General features: G+C 37.6%; 1 protein-coding gene across 1 annotated transcript in view; it reads left to right on the forward strand.

Annotated features, from left to right (window-relative positions):
• Nucleotides 1–15,075, forward strand: part of tlcd4b (TLC domain containing 4b) — a 67,188-nt gene that overhangs the window by 24,507 nt on the left and 27,606 nt on the right. The window contains exon 2 of the mRNA XM_061973646.1: nucleotides 7,817–7,969. Coding sequence (XP_061829630.1) covers nucleotides 7,824–7,969 — 146 coding nt within the window. The 5' untranslated portion in view covers nucleotides 7,817–7,823. The remainder of the gene's footprint in view (nucleotides 1–7,816; nucleotides 7,970–15,075) is intronic.

The raw sequence follows: 15,075 nt of genomic DNA on the forward strand, positions 1-15,075 counted from the left end.
GGAACAAAACATCAATACCACAGACACAGGCCTTCACTTATTGATTTTTGCTGATGACCGTCATTTAAGCCCTGGTGGAGGTAGGCGTCTTGTCTTGCATGAATGGTGTTGCGGCTTTTTGGTGTAGAAATGAGTACTAATCAAACATATTTCACTTAATAGCTTGTTACATCACCATTTGCATACCTGTACAACCCGTAAATCCTAAAACCAGTGCTGCAACCTAAGAGACTTAGTCACAAACTTGTTTTCATTGAGGGCCACATCGCAATCTGAGGGCCGTTTGTAAAAGTGAATATGTATTTGCTTATGCATTTGATTTTTTAAATATTTTTTTTTACATAAACTAAAATAAAAAAATAAAAATCGGTAGATTTTACAGTAATAAAAACTGGCAACTCGGTCAAATTTTTATGTAAAATTTACATTTTTTTTTTTTTTTTTTTACAACATTACTGTAAATGGAAAAACAGTACCACTGTTTTTTTGACAAAAAAGGTATCATGGTTGCCGGAGTTTTACTGTAAAATGTACATTTTTTTTTTTTTTTACAACATATTACGGTAAATGGAAAAACGGTACCACTGTTTTTTACGAGAAAAAGAAGGTATGATAGTCGCCGGAATTTTACTGTAACATGTAATTAATTTTTTTTTTTTTTAATTCTGGCAGTTTAGCTGCTACGTTTTTACCATGAAAAAAAATGTGGTACAGTTTTTCCATTTACAGTACGAATAATATATGAATTTGCCTATGCATTTGAATTTTATATATGTTTGACGTACATTGTAGAAAAATCTGTACAGTACAGTTAAAAAAAACCTGCCAACTTAGTCACCAGAATTTCACTGTAAAGTATAGAGTGTTTTTTTTTACAACATTACTGTAAATGGAAAAACAGTACCACTGTTTTTTTGACAAAAAAAGGTATCATGGTTGCCGGAGTTTTACTGTAAAATGTACAGTTTTGTTTTTTTTACAACATATTACGATAAATGGAAAAACAGTACCAATGTTTTTTACGAGAAAAAGAAGGTATGATAGTCGCCGAAATTTTACTGTAACATGTAATGTCATTTTTTTTAATTCTGGCAGTTTAGCTGTTAGGTTTTTACCATGAAAAAAAATGTGGTACAGTTTTTCCATTTACAGTACGAATAATATATGAATTTGCCTATGCATTTGAATTTTATATATGTTTGACGTACATTGTAGAAAAATCTGTACAGTACAGTTAAAAAAAACCTGCCAACTTAGTCACCAGAATTTCACTGTAAAGTATAGAGTGTTTTTTTTTACAACATTACTGTAAATGGAAAAACAGTACCACTGTTTTTTTGACAAAAAAAGGTATCATGGTTGCCGGAGTTTTACTGTAAAATGTACCGTTTTGTTTTTTTTACAACATATTACGATAAATGGAAAAACAGTACCAATGTTTTTTACGAGAAAAAGAAGGTATGATAGTCGCCGAAATTTTACTGTAACATGTAATGTCATTTTTTTTAATTCTGGCAGTTTAGCTGTTAGGTTTTTACCATGAAAAAAAAAGTGGTACAGTTTTTCCATTTACAGTACAAATAATATATGAATTTGCCTATGCATTTGAATTTTATATATGTTTGACGTACATTGTAGAAAAATCCATACAGTACAGTACAGTTAAAAAAAACTGTCAACTTAGTCACCAGAATTTCACTGTAAAGTATACAGTGTTTTTTTTACAACATTACTGTAAATGGAAAAACAGTACCACTGTTTTTTTGACAAAAAATGTATCATGGTTGCCGGAGTTTTACTGTAAAATGTACAGTTGTTGTTTTTTTTACAACATATTACGTTAAATGGAAAAACGGTACCACTGTTTTTTACGAGAAAAGGTATGATAGTCGCCGGAATTTTACTGTAACATGAAAGGAATTTTTTTTTTTAATTCTGGCAGTTTATCTGCTAGGTTTTGACCATGAAAAAAAATGTGGTACTGTTTTTTTCATTTACAGTACAAATAATATATGAATTTGCCTATGCATTTGAATTTTATATGTTTGACGTACATTGTAGAAAAATCTATACAATACGGTACAGTACAGTTAAAAAAAAAACCTGCCAACTTAGTCACCAGAATTTCACTGTAAAGTATACAGTGTGTTGTTTTTTTTACAACATATTATTGTAAATGGAAAAACAGTAAAAAAAAAAAAATGTTTTTAATTTACGGCAAATCAAATTTTAAAAAATGTGGTGCTGTTTTTGTACTTGGGGTAACACCCTGTAAAAAAAAAAGTGGATTTTATGATCAAAAAAACGTTTTCTCAGTCCACAGAATTTTAGCATTAAAAAAATAAGGGTATTGAGTTTTTTCAATTTACAGTAATAAAAAAAATGTTTCCTGTAAAATCTATCGTCATTTTTACAGTGCACAATTTGATGAATAACTTTGAAATAATATGTTAAGCAGATATTTGTTGTTTAAAAAAATATATACTATAATATTTGTTGCAATATTGGATACTACTAAAGTTTATAAGGTATGCAGTTCAATGCAGTACATATTTTTGTTCTGTCAAAATAGAAATAAAAAAATAAAAGATAATGCACTTTATTGACGCATAATTGCGGGCCACATCAAATAATGTGACGGGCCAGATCTGGCCCCCGGTGTTGCATGTGCTTTAAAGTGTATACATGATTAGGCTTCTTCCCATCAGTTTTTTATGCTACCGATTCTGACACCGATCATCCATGAGCGAGATCGGACGATATTAATACCGATCACCTGTATTAAAGTTAAAGTACCAATGATTGTCACACACACGAAATTATTCTCTGCATTTGACCCATCACCCTTGATCACCCCCTGGGAGGTGAGGGGAGCAGTGAGCAGCAGCGGTGGGCGCGCCCGGGAATAATTTTTGGTGATTTAACCCCCAATTCCAACCCTTGATGCTGAGTGCCAAGCAGGGAGGTAATGGGTCCCATTTTTATAGTCTTTGGTATGACTCGGCCGGGGTTTGAACTCACAACCTACCGATCTCAGGGCGGACACTCTAACCACTAGGACTGTACATTTGTCCATTTATTTATGGTGAGTGCTATTGGCAGTTTAACAATATCATCACAATATTTCAACAAGTTCAAGTCAGTAGTACACAATAACTTAACAAAAGCAAAAACAATTGTCTACTACTTTTTGAAATCCTTTGGTTTTTGCCCTCAAAGTCTCTACCTCAAAAATGTTACCTGAATTTTTAAACATGAATAAAAACAACATAAATCATATTGAGAAAAATAAAAACATTTAATATAAATGATATACTGAAATTACCCTTGCTATCCTCTTACGTGTCGTGGACTGACTGCGACAATCCTGACACATCAACAGTTATTATATCATTCTCTCTCTGGACTCTTATTTTGTTAATTTCCTGTTAATAGCTGCAATTTGTTTCCATCTATACTTCTTAAACTTTACTAAGCTTTCTTGGTGTTTGTTGTGTCAAGCGATCTTAGCTATTAGCTTGTCTGCTCCTGGCTAGCTTTCCGTGTGTCATATGTTTAGCCTTGTCCTCCGGTGATAACGGTACTTAAAGGGGAACTGCAATTTGCCTATCACTCATACATTATACAAGCACACAAAAGTTTTTTTTGTTTTTTTTGTTTTCTTTTAAATGCATTTTCACGAGTAAATAAATGCTAGAAAAAGCCAACTAATGATAGAGGTAATGAGATTGGGCAGGTTAAAAAAAAAAAAGTATAAGTTGAATGTCAAAGTTGACCAAACTCTCAATTTATGGCCACGACCTTCTCCTAACAAGTGAGGGGCATGATTTATAATCTAGAATTAACTTTGCCAACTCAGAGGCGATGCAGCAGCTCACCGGCTCAATATGTCAATAGCAGCATAAGCCAGTTACCTCTTTGTGAACACAGGGCAGCTAAAAGTAGTTCCTCTGTGTTAACAATAACAATATCGCTAATTCTTTAATATTCAGATCACGACATGTAAATGCAGTATTGATGGTGGTTTTTTGGATGTTTTTTCAGAGGGCTTTATGGCCGCAATAGATTACTCCCATGAGCTAAATTGCTAGTCGCCGCGTTCTGCCGTATATTACAAGTTAGAATACATTAAAGAAGAAAGACGTCTTATCTTACATAGGCAAAATCCTCCCACCCAAAAAATTGTCGTTACCCTTTAAGAAACTAGAAAATGCAGATTATTTGTCGTTACGAAGGTGATTGTGTGTGGAGGCACATTATTAGCTGCTTGTCAGTCGTGGGACCAAAAATAGTGTCAATCAGTGTTTCAAACATATAAAGACATACTTTTTCACGAAAATCGTCCGATACCGATCGGCGGCCTATTGATCGGCACATCCCTGTTGTGTGTGTGTATATATTTTGAGTATATATAATAATACATGTACTGTACATATTTATGTGCGTGTGTATAACGTGTATGTCCATATATTTGTGTGTGTGTGTGTGTGTGTGTGTGTGTGTGTGTGTGTGTGTGTGTGTTGTAGCTGAGATAGGCTCCAGCGCCCCCCGCGACCCCAAAAGGGAATAAGCGGTAGAAAATGGATGTATGTATGTATACTTGTGCGTGCTTGCTTATTTATTTATTTATTAATCAACATACATTCACACTGTCTTGTCACAGTTCAGTAGCATTCCCAAACAACAAGTTTGTGCTGGTTGGTTGTTGACCTTGGCTTAAAAAACATTCTGTTGATACATACAGTATGCATACTTGATGTGATTTGCCACACAGACTCTATGCCTTTCACAACCCTAATCATGAGCTTTCTGATTTGAGCGGTTTTACATAGCTTACATAAAGTGGCTGCCTGGTTTAATCACAATTGATCAGGTCAGAGTCCTGACGCACACGGGTCAAGGTATTGCTGGTAAATGGAAAGCCTTCTACAAAACTCTTACAACACTTGGTTATGGCGTTTTTTTAAACTTGGTACGACCAACTTTATTCCGAGGTGAAAAATCGGATTATCCGGACGAAACTCCCAAACAATGTTTTCAACTGAAAGAGATCAGCCATCCTGACCTTGCAAGACCAGGGGGCTTAGAACAGCGTCTGCATGGACATGTTCATGGACATAAACAAGTTAGATTAGATTACAGTCTGAGCCGTTGTATACTGTTTACGTGGAAGGCAAAAGTATGTTATGTGCAGGCCTTAAACATTAGGAAATATGGCCACGAAAGCTCATTATGTTATTAAAAACATTTATGCATAATGTATATATTACAGTGGAACCTTTTTAAGATTGTGAAAAACTGTTTTTAAATACTGGTTAACCTCTGACAAGTTCACCGTACCTCGCAAAACTGAGTGCACTCCTCACATTTCAGCCAGAACATGTGCCTTCTTGAGCAGAGCGACCTTGCGACCACAGCAGTAACTCAGTCCTCTACTGCACAGGGTTGTCAACCCATGGTTTTCTTTGTGACTTCGGTTCCAAATCCCAGAGAGAAAATATACAGTTACAAGGTCCTCTTCTGTAATTCCACAATGTTTCCTGACCTTTCTCAGAATCATCCTTACACAACGAGGTGAGATAGTGGGGCGCAAAGGTGACAGATGGTTATATAAAGTATACAATGATCAGTAGTCTCTTTCTCTGAAGGTTGTGTGTTTGAAGAATAATCTTTCTTTCAGTCAATTGAGAAGAAATTAATTTAGAACCGTTAATGTAATGTGGATTTTTTTTTTTGTTTACATCCTATTTTTTTCCATTAAAATATAATTATGGACTGTCCATATCTGTGTATCTGTAATTTCCCACAATATGTAGTACTGAGAATGACAATAATATGTGATGTCTACTAGGGATGTCCCGATCCAGGTTTTTGCACTTCCGATCCGATACCGATATTGTTTTTGTACTTCCGATCCGATACCGATACCGATACTGACCGATACTGGCCTATCCGAGCATGTATTAAAGTTTAAAGTTATTTAGCCTACTTAGTTGTCAGAATCATGTTGAAAAGGGTTTTAGTACTCTTGATAACAACTAGCCAGCTGAATTAGGGGAGTTTGAATAATACACAATGGTTGGTAACAAGAAACTGACCTGTTTATTCAAGGATAAACACAAAATAGACAAAATTATACATGACAAACAGAAATGGCATCATTGAACTAGGGCTGGGCGATATGGCCTTTTTTTAATATTGCGATATTTTAAGGCCATATGGCGATACACAATATATATGTGGATATTTTGCCTTAACCTTGAATGAACACTTGATGCATATAATCACAGCAGTATGATGATTCTATGTGTCTACATTAAAACATTCTTCTTCATACTGCATTAATATATGCTACTTTTAAACTTTCATGCAGAGAGGGAAATCACAACTAAAATAAATCACTATTTTTTTCATACGGTGTTGATCTGGAAATGTTTGCCTCGGCATTTTGATGGTGTGGACGTGTGGCACCGAATGGAGATAAGCGTCTCGACAGACGTTACAATATTTGAACAATGATGACGAAAACTGTTTTCTCTGTCGTGTCCGTGTGTCAAATTATGCGCTTATTTTTTTATTTGATTTTGTGCGTGGCATAGATTTGCCGTGCGCTAGCATCACAGCTAATGTTAGCCATGCTGCTCCCTCTCTGCTCAAGGAGGACGTATACGTATGTGACGTATGACATGACAGTATGTGACGTGTGTAAGAAGGTGCCCTTGCTGTCTGTGAGAAGGAGACACAGGAAAGAGTGGGAAGAGCCTGTCGTGTAATGCCAGCAGCTAAAAGCAACTGAGTGAGAATCCACAGACCTGTGGATGTGTTGAAGGTGTGCTGGAAAATGCGGAACAGAAAATAGGGAGCAGCAGAAAAGTGGAATGTATTATTTAAATCGGTGCGTTGGAAACACGGACCGGAGTTTTTTTTAAAAACTGGATCTGGATCGGCATTTTCCCATGCCTTGCCGATACGCATTTTTTGGCAAATATCGGCGGCCGATCCGATCCAAATATCGAATCGGGACATCCCTAATGTCTACTCACTTTTGCTATTTTTACCTACAGAAAAATAACAAATGTAATGGATTGAAGAAATAGTTACTTCACTAGTTTGAAGTAAGATTTTAACACTCTTAACTGGAGGTGGGGGAAATAAATAGATTTTTAGATGCATCGCAATTTGGACATTGAGGATAATAAAATTGATCATCAATGTATTTTTTTGTAAATAAAGTAATGCAGACAGTTTTAACATTTGTCTAACTGCAGCGAGCCACCTCACCAAGTGATCCAACCAATTTCATTTATTTTAGGGCAGTTTTGCACACATTTCCATTAATTGAATGAATGTGTTAATTAATTTAACTGTTTCTTACTACAAATGCACTATTTTTTTTAAATTGCAAACGCTTATTCAGTGAAACGAAAAGAAATGTAAAACTGCATCAATATACGTAAATTAAAGATGCATCAATAATCGACTTTTAATCGAATTGTAGCTCCTGAATCGTAAGGTGCCCAAAGATTACCACCTCCTACTCTTAACTAACTAAGCTAAAGTCTATACACTTTATTATCCAGAACCCCTAAAACTACCCTGCTATTTCTCACATACTGATTGGTCATCACTTGTTCTTTGCGGTTTGTCTTCCACCTCAGTTTCTCAGAACTGCCTCAAAGGACTTATGTTATGGTTCCTTGTGTTTGGATTCAATTTGGTCCGTTCAGCTCTTCCTCGAAGATAAAATTAACCTTGTGCTTGCTGTCTTTAGGAAGAACCACCTTCCTTAACCGACCCTCTCCTCTGTCGTCTTTAGGTGAGGGATGGAGATGAGAGAGTTGACCGTGGTTGCCGGAAGCTTTGTCAGTTTCCAGCTACTGTTCTCGGTGGCCAGTCCTTTACTCTCTTACGCCATCGCGCCGAGTTATGGATTGCTACCTCCCACCAAGCACACAGAGTGGAACTCCAGGTGAGTCACGGGAACCAGAGATGTTCACAAGTCATTTTGCTGTGGGTCTCAGTCGAGTCCCAAGTGATTAAGTCCAAGTCCATCTTACACATGTAATGAGCCCACAAGGGTTGTCTCAATACCAATATTTTGGTACGAGTACCAAAATGTATTTCGATACTTTTCTAAATAAATCCAACTACAAAAAATGGCATTATTGCCTTTATTTTAACAAAAAATCTTACGGTACATTAAACATGTTTCTTATTGCGCAATCGAATAACAATTTAGTCCTTAAAGGGGAACATTATCACAATTTCAGAAGGGTTAAAACCATTAAAAATCAGTTCCCAGTGGCTTATTTTATTTTTCGAAGTTTTTTTCAAAATTTTACCCATCACGCAATATCCCTAAAAAAAGCTTCAAAGTGCCTGATTTTAACCATCGTTATATACACCCGTCCATTTTCCTGTGACGTCACACAGTGATGCCAATACAAACAAACATGGCGCATAGAACAGCAAGGTATAGCAACATTAGCTCGGATTCAGACTCGGATTTCAGCGGCTTAAGCGATTCAACAGATTACGCATGTATTGAAACGGATGGTTGTAGTGTGGAGGCAGGTAGCGAAAACGAAACTGAAGCTATTGAGCCATATCGGTTTGAACCGTATGCAAGCGAAACCGACGAAAACAACACGACAGCCAGCAACACGGGAGAAAGCGAGGACGAATTTGACGATCGCCTTCTAACCAACGATTGGTATGTGTTTGTTTGGCATTAAAGGAAACTAACAACTATGAACTAGGTTTACAGCATATGAAATACATTTGGCAACAACATGCACTTTGAGAGTGCAGACAGCCCAGTTTTCATCAATTAATATATTCTGTAGACATACCCTCATCCGCGCTCTTTTCCTGAAAGCTGATCTGTCCAGTCCAGTTGGAAATGCATCTGCTTTGAGTGTCGCAGGATATCCACACATTTTTGCCATCACTGTCATAGCATAGCTTTCGTCGGTAAAGTGTGCGGAACAAACGTCCAATTTCTTGGCACTTTCGCATCTTTGGGCCACTGGTGCAACTTGAATCCATCCCTGTTCGCGTTGTTACACCCTCCGACAACACACCGACGAGGCATGATGTCTCCAAGGTACGGAAAACAGTCGAAAAAACGGAAAATAACAGAGCTGATTTGACTCGGTGTTTGAGAAAATGGCGGATTGAAGTTGTGACGTCATCGCTCCGAGAGCGAATAATAGAAAGGCGTTTAATTCGCCAAAATTCACCCATTTAGAGTTCGGAAATCGGTTAAAAAAAAATATGGTCTTTTTTCTGCAACATCAAGGTATATATTGACGCTTACATAGGTCTGGTGATAATGTTCCCCTTTAAATAAAATAGTGAACACACTAGAATACTTGTCTTTTATTAGTAAGTAAGCAAACAAAGGCTCCTAATTAGTCTGTTGACATATGCAGTAACATATTGTGTAATTTATCATTCTATTATTCTGTCAAAATTATAAAGGACAAGCTGTAAAAAATGATTAATCTACTTGTTCATTTACTGTTAATATCTGCTTATTTTCTGTTTTGACATGTTCTTTCTACACTTCTATTAAAAAATGTAATAATCACTTATTCTTCAGTTGTTTGATACTTTACATTAGTTTTGGATGATACAACAAATTTAGGTATCGATCCAATACCAAGTCGTTACAGGATCATACATTGGTCATATTCAAAGTCCTCATGTGTCCAGGGACATATTTCCTGAGTTTATAAACATAATATGAATTTTAAAAAAAGGAAAAAATTATTTTGTGATGATAAAAAATATCGATGTAATCATTGTAGTATGGACTAGATAGGCTCTTCTTGTACTTGGTATCATTACAATGGATGCCAGGTGTAGATCCACCCGTGGCATTTGTTTACATTCAAGAGCGCAGCCTGTTAGCGGTTAGCTATCTTATCCTCCTACGGTGTGTAGTGAAGCATGTTTAGCTATTCCTCGTCCTGCAGTGATGATACTTGTAAAAAAACGTACTTTATTTGTCACCATGGAGGCGAGGATTAGGGATTAAAAAGTAGCTAAAACACTGCCGACTGCGGATGGATGTTAGCTGCTAGCTAGCTAGCCATGTTTAAAACACCTCTTGTGGAGCTTCGTTTTAGTGTTATAGCTTCACATTTAACATTAGTTTTTAAGCCAAAATGTGTCCATTCTCCCTTTTCTGTCTACACACTGTGTCTGCTTGTAAGTACTCCGTATTTGTGCGCTGCCGAACTTGCTCCTCTGCTCGTAAAACCAGCAATGTCACGACGTGCGCCGTCATGCCTGTTGATAAAGGGAAAAAAAGGAGGGGGGAGGGGGACCGATACTTTTCAGAGGGGGTATAGTACCGATTATGATTCATTAGTATCGCGGTACTTTACTCATACCGGTATACCGTACAATCCTAGTTGCCAGTCATGTACAGTAAAGACAGGGTAGTGGTATACTCATGATTCGGTGCGTACCTTTTAGTATTAGAGCCACGGTTTGGTTAATTTTAGGTACAGTTAAGGAACAAAATGCACATCTCAAAACTGCTCTTTTCAAAAAGAATTTGCTGGGGGGTAATTCTCATCCTAAAGTACAGAATAAAAGTTTAGTCCAAAACGAAGTCTTTCTTGTCACAAAGGTGGATCACAGAATGTACACTTCCTGGCCTCACTTAAATATGGATAGATTGGGAAATCAGTGCAGAGCTTTCGGTTTGTTACAGCTGCTTACCAATTCGAATGCAATACATATTCATTATACACCGAGTCAGCATGTATGCACAAAAGAAAGCTTTCCTTTTGACTTTCATAAGTGATGTCACAAACACTCTGTATAACACAATAAATGGTATGTTTGAAAAGTATCTTGAATGGTACAAAATTGAAGTGTTTGAACAATTTTGCTCCATACATTTTTTTAATTGCACTGTGAAACAACAGTTTTTAACAAAACCGATGACAGTGATGATATCAATGATTTATACTGTCTTTAAATTGACAATGACTCACATTTGACAGCAAAAACAAGCTCACGAAAAATGAGTGGCATATCTTTAAAAAAAACAAGAGCAGAGATAATGGAGTTTAGCATGATAACGCTCATACTGCTTATCACGCTGAGATAACAGGATAACCATCCGTGCAAATAGAAACTTTCACAACTGAACAATTCAGGTGCCTGATAAAGTTTGACGTGGTCAATCTAGCGTAATTTATCGGTCTCCCACTGACGTTGCATTTTGTGATGTGGTTGGACCTTGACTTAACTCTCCAACTGCTGACATTTCTTTAGGCAGGTTGCCGCGTGTTTGTCAGTCAGGCCCACTTTCCTATGATTCGTTTAACGGAAATGCAAACATTGCGCATATCATTCTGCAGAAGTGAGTGCCCCGAAAAAAACAGTTCCACGAATTCATGACTCAGCCTCCATGCTGCAAAATAATCCGTCATGGGACCAGAGATTCTTTAACAATGTGCCGTGATCCGGCACATAAGTTGTAGCAAAGTACAATAATTCACATTATTATTCTTAAGAACATTTTGTTTTGATAATTTTAGGTGTCTGGAACAGCTTAGTTAAGGGGTGCCCACACTTTTTCTGCAGGCGAGCTACTTTTCAATTGACCAAGTGGAGGGGATCTACCTCATTCATTATATAATATATTTATTTATGAAAGAGGAGGTTTTTGTTAACAAGTTAAATGTGTTTAAAGGGGAACATTATCACAATTTCAGAAGGGTTAAAACCATTAAAAATCAGTTCCCAGTGGCTTATTTTATTTTTCGAAGTTTTTTTCAAAATATTACCCATCACGCAATATCCCTAAAAAAAGCTTCAAAGTGCCTGATTTTAACCATCGTTATATACACCCGTCCATTTTCCTGTGACGTCACACAGTGATGCCAATACAAACAAACATGGCGGATAGAACAGCAAGAGTCGGATTTCAGCGGCTTAACACTGTCTGATAAGATAATTACTAACAACTATGAACTAGGTTTACAGCATATGAAATACATTTGGCAACAACATGCACTTTGACAGTGCAGACAGCCCATTTCAGGCGCGCTAAGAACATATATTTTTCCACGATTTCAGCACTCAGGTTAACCATACCTAAATAGACACAAAATACTGCATTATACAAGACTACCCGAATGTACTCGAATGATTGAAAAAAATAAATGTTTTTAAGCTAAATTATTGGTAAACACAGTTTATGTATAATAATTTACGTAAAACCGCGAGTAATGAATAAAGTTTTCATCAATTAATATATTCTGTAGACAGCCTCATCCGCTCTCTTTTCCTGAAAGCTGATCTGTCCAGTTTTGGAGTTGATGTCAGCAGGCCAGGGAAGCTAGGGTCGATATTCTTCTCTTGATCATCTTCGGTGGCGTAAGGGACGGTGTGAGCCAAGACATCCAGGGGGTTTAGCTCGCTCGTCTGCGGGAACAAACTGCCGCCATTGCTTGCCGTGCTACCGAGGTCCTTTGTCCCTGAATAGCTCACACTCTCCGGCAGATTCAATGGGGGTCTGGCGGCAGATTTCTTTGACTTTATCGTTGGAAATGCATCTGCTTTGAGTGTCGCAGGATATCCACACATTCTTGCCATCTCTGTCGTAGCATAGCTTTCGTCGGTAAAGTGTGCGGAACAAACGACTGACCATTTCGTCGGCTTTCCCCACACCCTCGTATTTTGAACAAATTCCGTCCAATTTCTTGCCACTTTCGCATCTTTGGGCCACTGGTGCAACTTGAATCCGTCCCTGTTCGTGTTGTTACACCCTCCGACAACACAGCGACGAAAGTGAGAAAATGGCGGATTGCTTCCCGATGTGACGTCACATTGTGACGTCATCGCTCCGAGAGCGAATAATAAAAAAGGCGTTTAATTTGCCAAAATTCACCCATTTAGAGTTCGGAAATCGGTTAAAAAATATATGGTCTTTTTTCTGCAACATCAAGGTATATATTGACGCTTACATAGGTCTGGTGATAATGTTCCCCTTTAATGATAATACAAGCATGTGTAACACATATAGATTCTTTTCTTTCATGAAGACAAGAATATAAGTTGGTGTATTACCTGATTCTGATGACTTGCATTGATTGGAATCAGACAGTAGTGATGATAACGTCCACATTTTCAAATGGAGGAGAAAAAAAGTCCTCCTTTCTGTCCAATACCACATGAAAGTGGTTGGTTTTTGGCATCTTATTTGTCCAGCTTCCGTACTCCTTTATATACACTTTACAAGAAATACATTGTCGGCAAACTCCGAACCTAACCAAACTCCACTTGCATGTGGTATTGGACAGAAGTCCAATACCACATGAAAGTGGTTGGTTGTTGCCATCTTATTTGTCCAGCTTCCATACTCCTTTTTATACACATTACAAGAAATACATTGGCGGAAAACTCCGTAGCTTGCTAGCTTGTGTGCGCCAGCTTTCTGAGACTCTTATTTTGTTAGCGCAGGCTTTATTGCAGTGGTTCTTTACCTTGTTGGAGGTACCGAACCCCACCAGTTTCATGTGCGCATTCACCGAACCCTTCTTTAGTAAAAAATGAAATATTGTTTTTTTTTCAAATTCAAGACAAAGTTATATGTTTTTGGTAACACTTTAGTATGGGGAACATATTCTAAGTAATAGAGACTTAATTTAGAGTTATTTGGTTAGGGTCAGGGTTAGGGTTATAATAAGGCCATGCCGAATAAGGCATTAATAAGTACTTAATAATGACTAGTTAAGAGCCAATATGTTACTAATTTGCATGTTAATAAGCAACTAATTAATGGTGAATATGTTCCCCATACTAAAGTGTTACCATGTTTTTTTTACTGGTGCATAAAATGAACCGTGCATGAACATCACCTTGTTCAAACAACAAAACCAACACAGTGCATAAACTCACAACAAATTACACACCTGCAAATCAGTCAGCTGTTGCCGTATTCGTAATACGCCGATAGGGGAAAGTTTGTATTTACACGATGAGTCGGGTGTGTTTTGACCTCCGCCGAACCCCTTAAGCCGACTCACCGAACCCCTAGGGTTCGATCGAACCCAGGTTAATAACCACTGCTTTATTGTGAAGATTGGAAAGTCGGTCTTTAGAGTTTTGACGACAGGTACGGCGCGAGAGTGTTGAAATAAAAAGTGTTTCTCGCCTTCCTGTTGGTCAGTTTTTCTTAATATGGTAAATGGTAAATGGGTTGTACTTGTATAGCGCGTTTTTACCTTCAAGGTACTCAAAGCACTTTGACACTATTTCCACATTCACCCATTCACACACACTTTCACACACTGATGGTGAGAGCTGCCATGCAAGGTGCTAACCACGATCAATCAGGAGCAAGGGTGAAGTGTCTTGCTCAAGGACACAACGGACGTGACTCGGTTGGTAGAAGCTGGGGATCAAACCAGGAACCCTCAGGTTGCTGGCACGGCCACTCTCCCAACCGCGCCACGCCGTCCCAATAATAAGTCTTAATAATGATCTGGCAGCAGCCAGCGTCATCTCACAAGAGAATGTCAATCAAGTGACGTCATAGTGAAGATTGACGATCGCAAATTTTTTTTAATGCCTGGCTGGCGATCGACTGACACACCCTCCGCCATCGACCGGCAGCTCGCGATCGACGTAATGGGCACACTGGTTCAGTTGGATTCACCTCGTTTCAAATGGGTAAAAATTGCTTTGTTTTTTGTCTGAATCATTGGAATGGGTTAATAAAGAAAACTGAGTTACCAGTTTATTATCAACTCAATAATTATTTACACCAGTTAGTAATGGTTACCACCATAAATACCAACGCAATAATAGAAAGAAAAGTAAAGATTTTTAAATAAGTGCAAAGTCGTTTGAATAGCAGTGTCGTATTAAGAAAAGTTGGGCTGCATAAATGTGCTTAATCCCAGATGAGTGCAGCAGACGTGAAGGGGAAAACATATTTAAGGTGCATTTACTTTGATGGAAGCCTTTTAGAGACCATTTTCAGTTTGCATGTGGTCAAAAGGCCAAAGCCCCAAACTTCAGATTTGTCTAAATCTTACTGGACTT

The sequence above is a fragment of the Nerophis lumbriciformis genome, linkage group LG22 (genome assembly GCF_033978685.3).
Source record: "Nerophis lumbriciformis linkage group LG22, RoL_Nlum_v2.1, whole genome shotgun sequence".
NCBI classification, from domain to species: Eukaryota; Metazoa; Chordata; class Actinopteri; order Syngnathiformes; family Syngnathidae; genus Nerophis; species Nerophis lumbriciformis.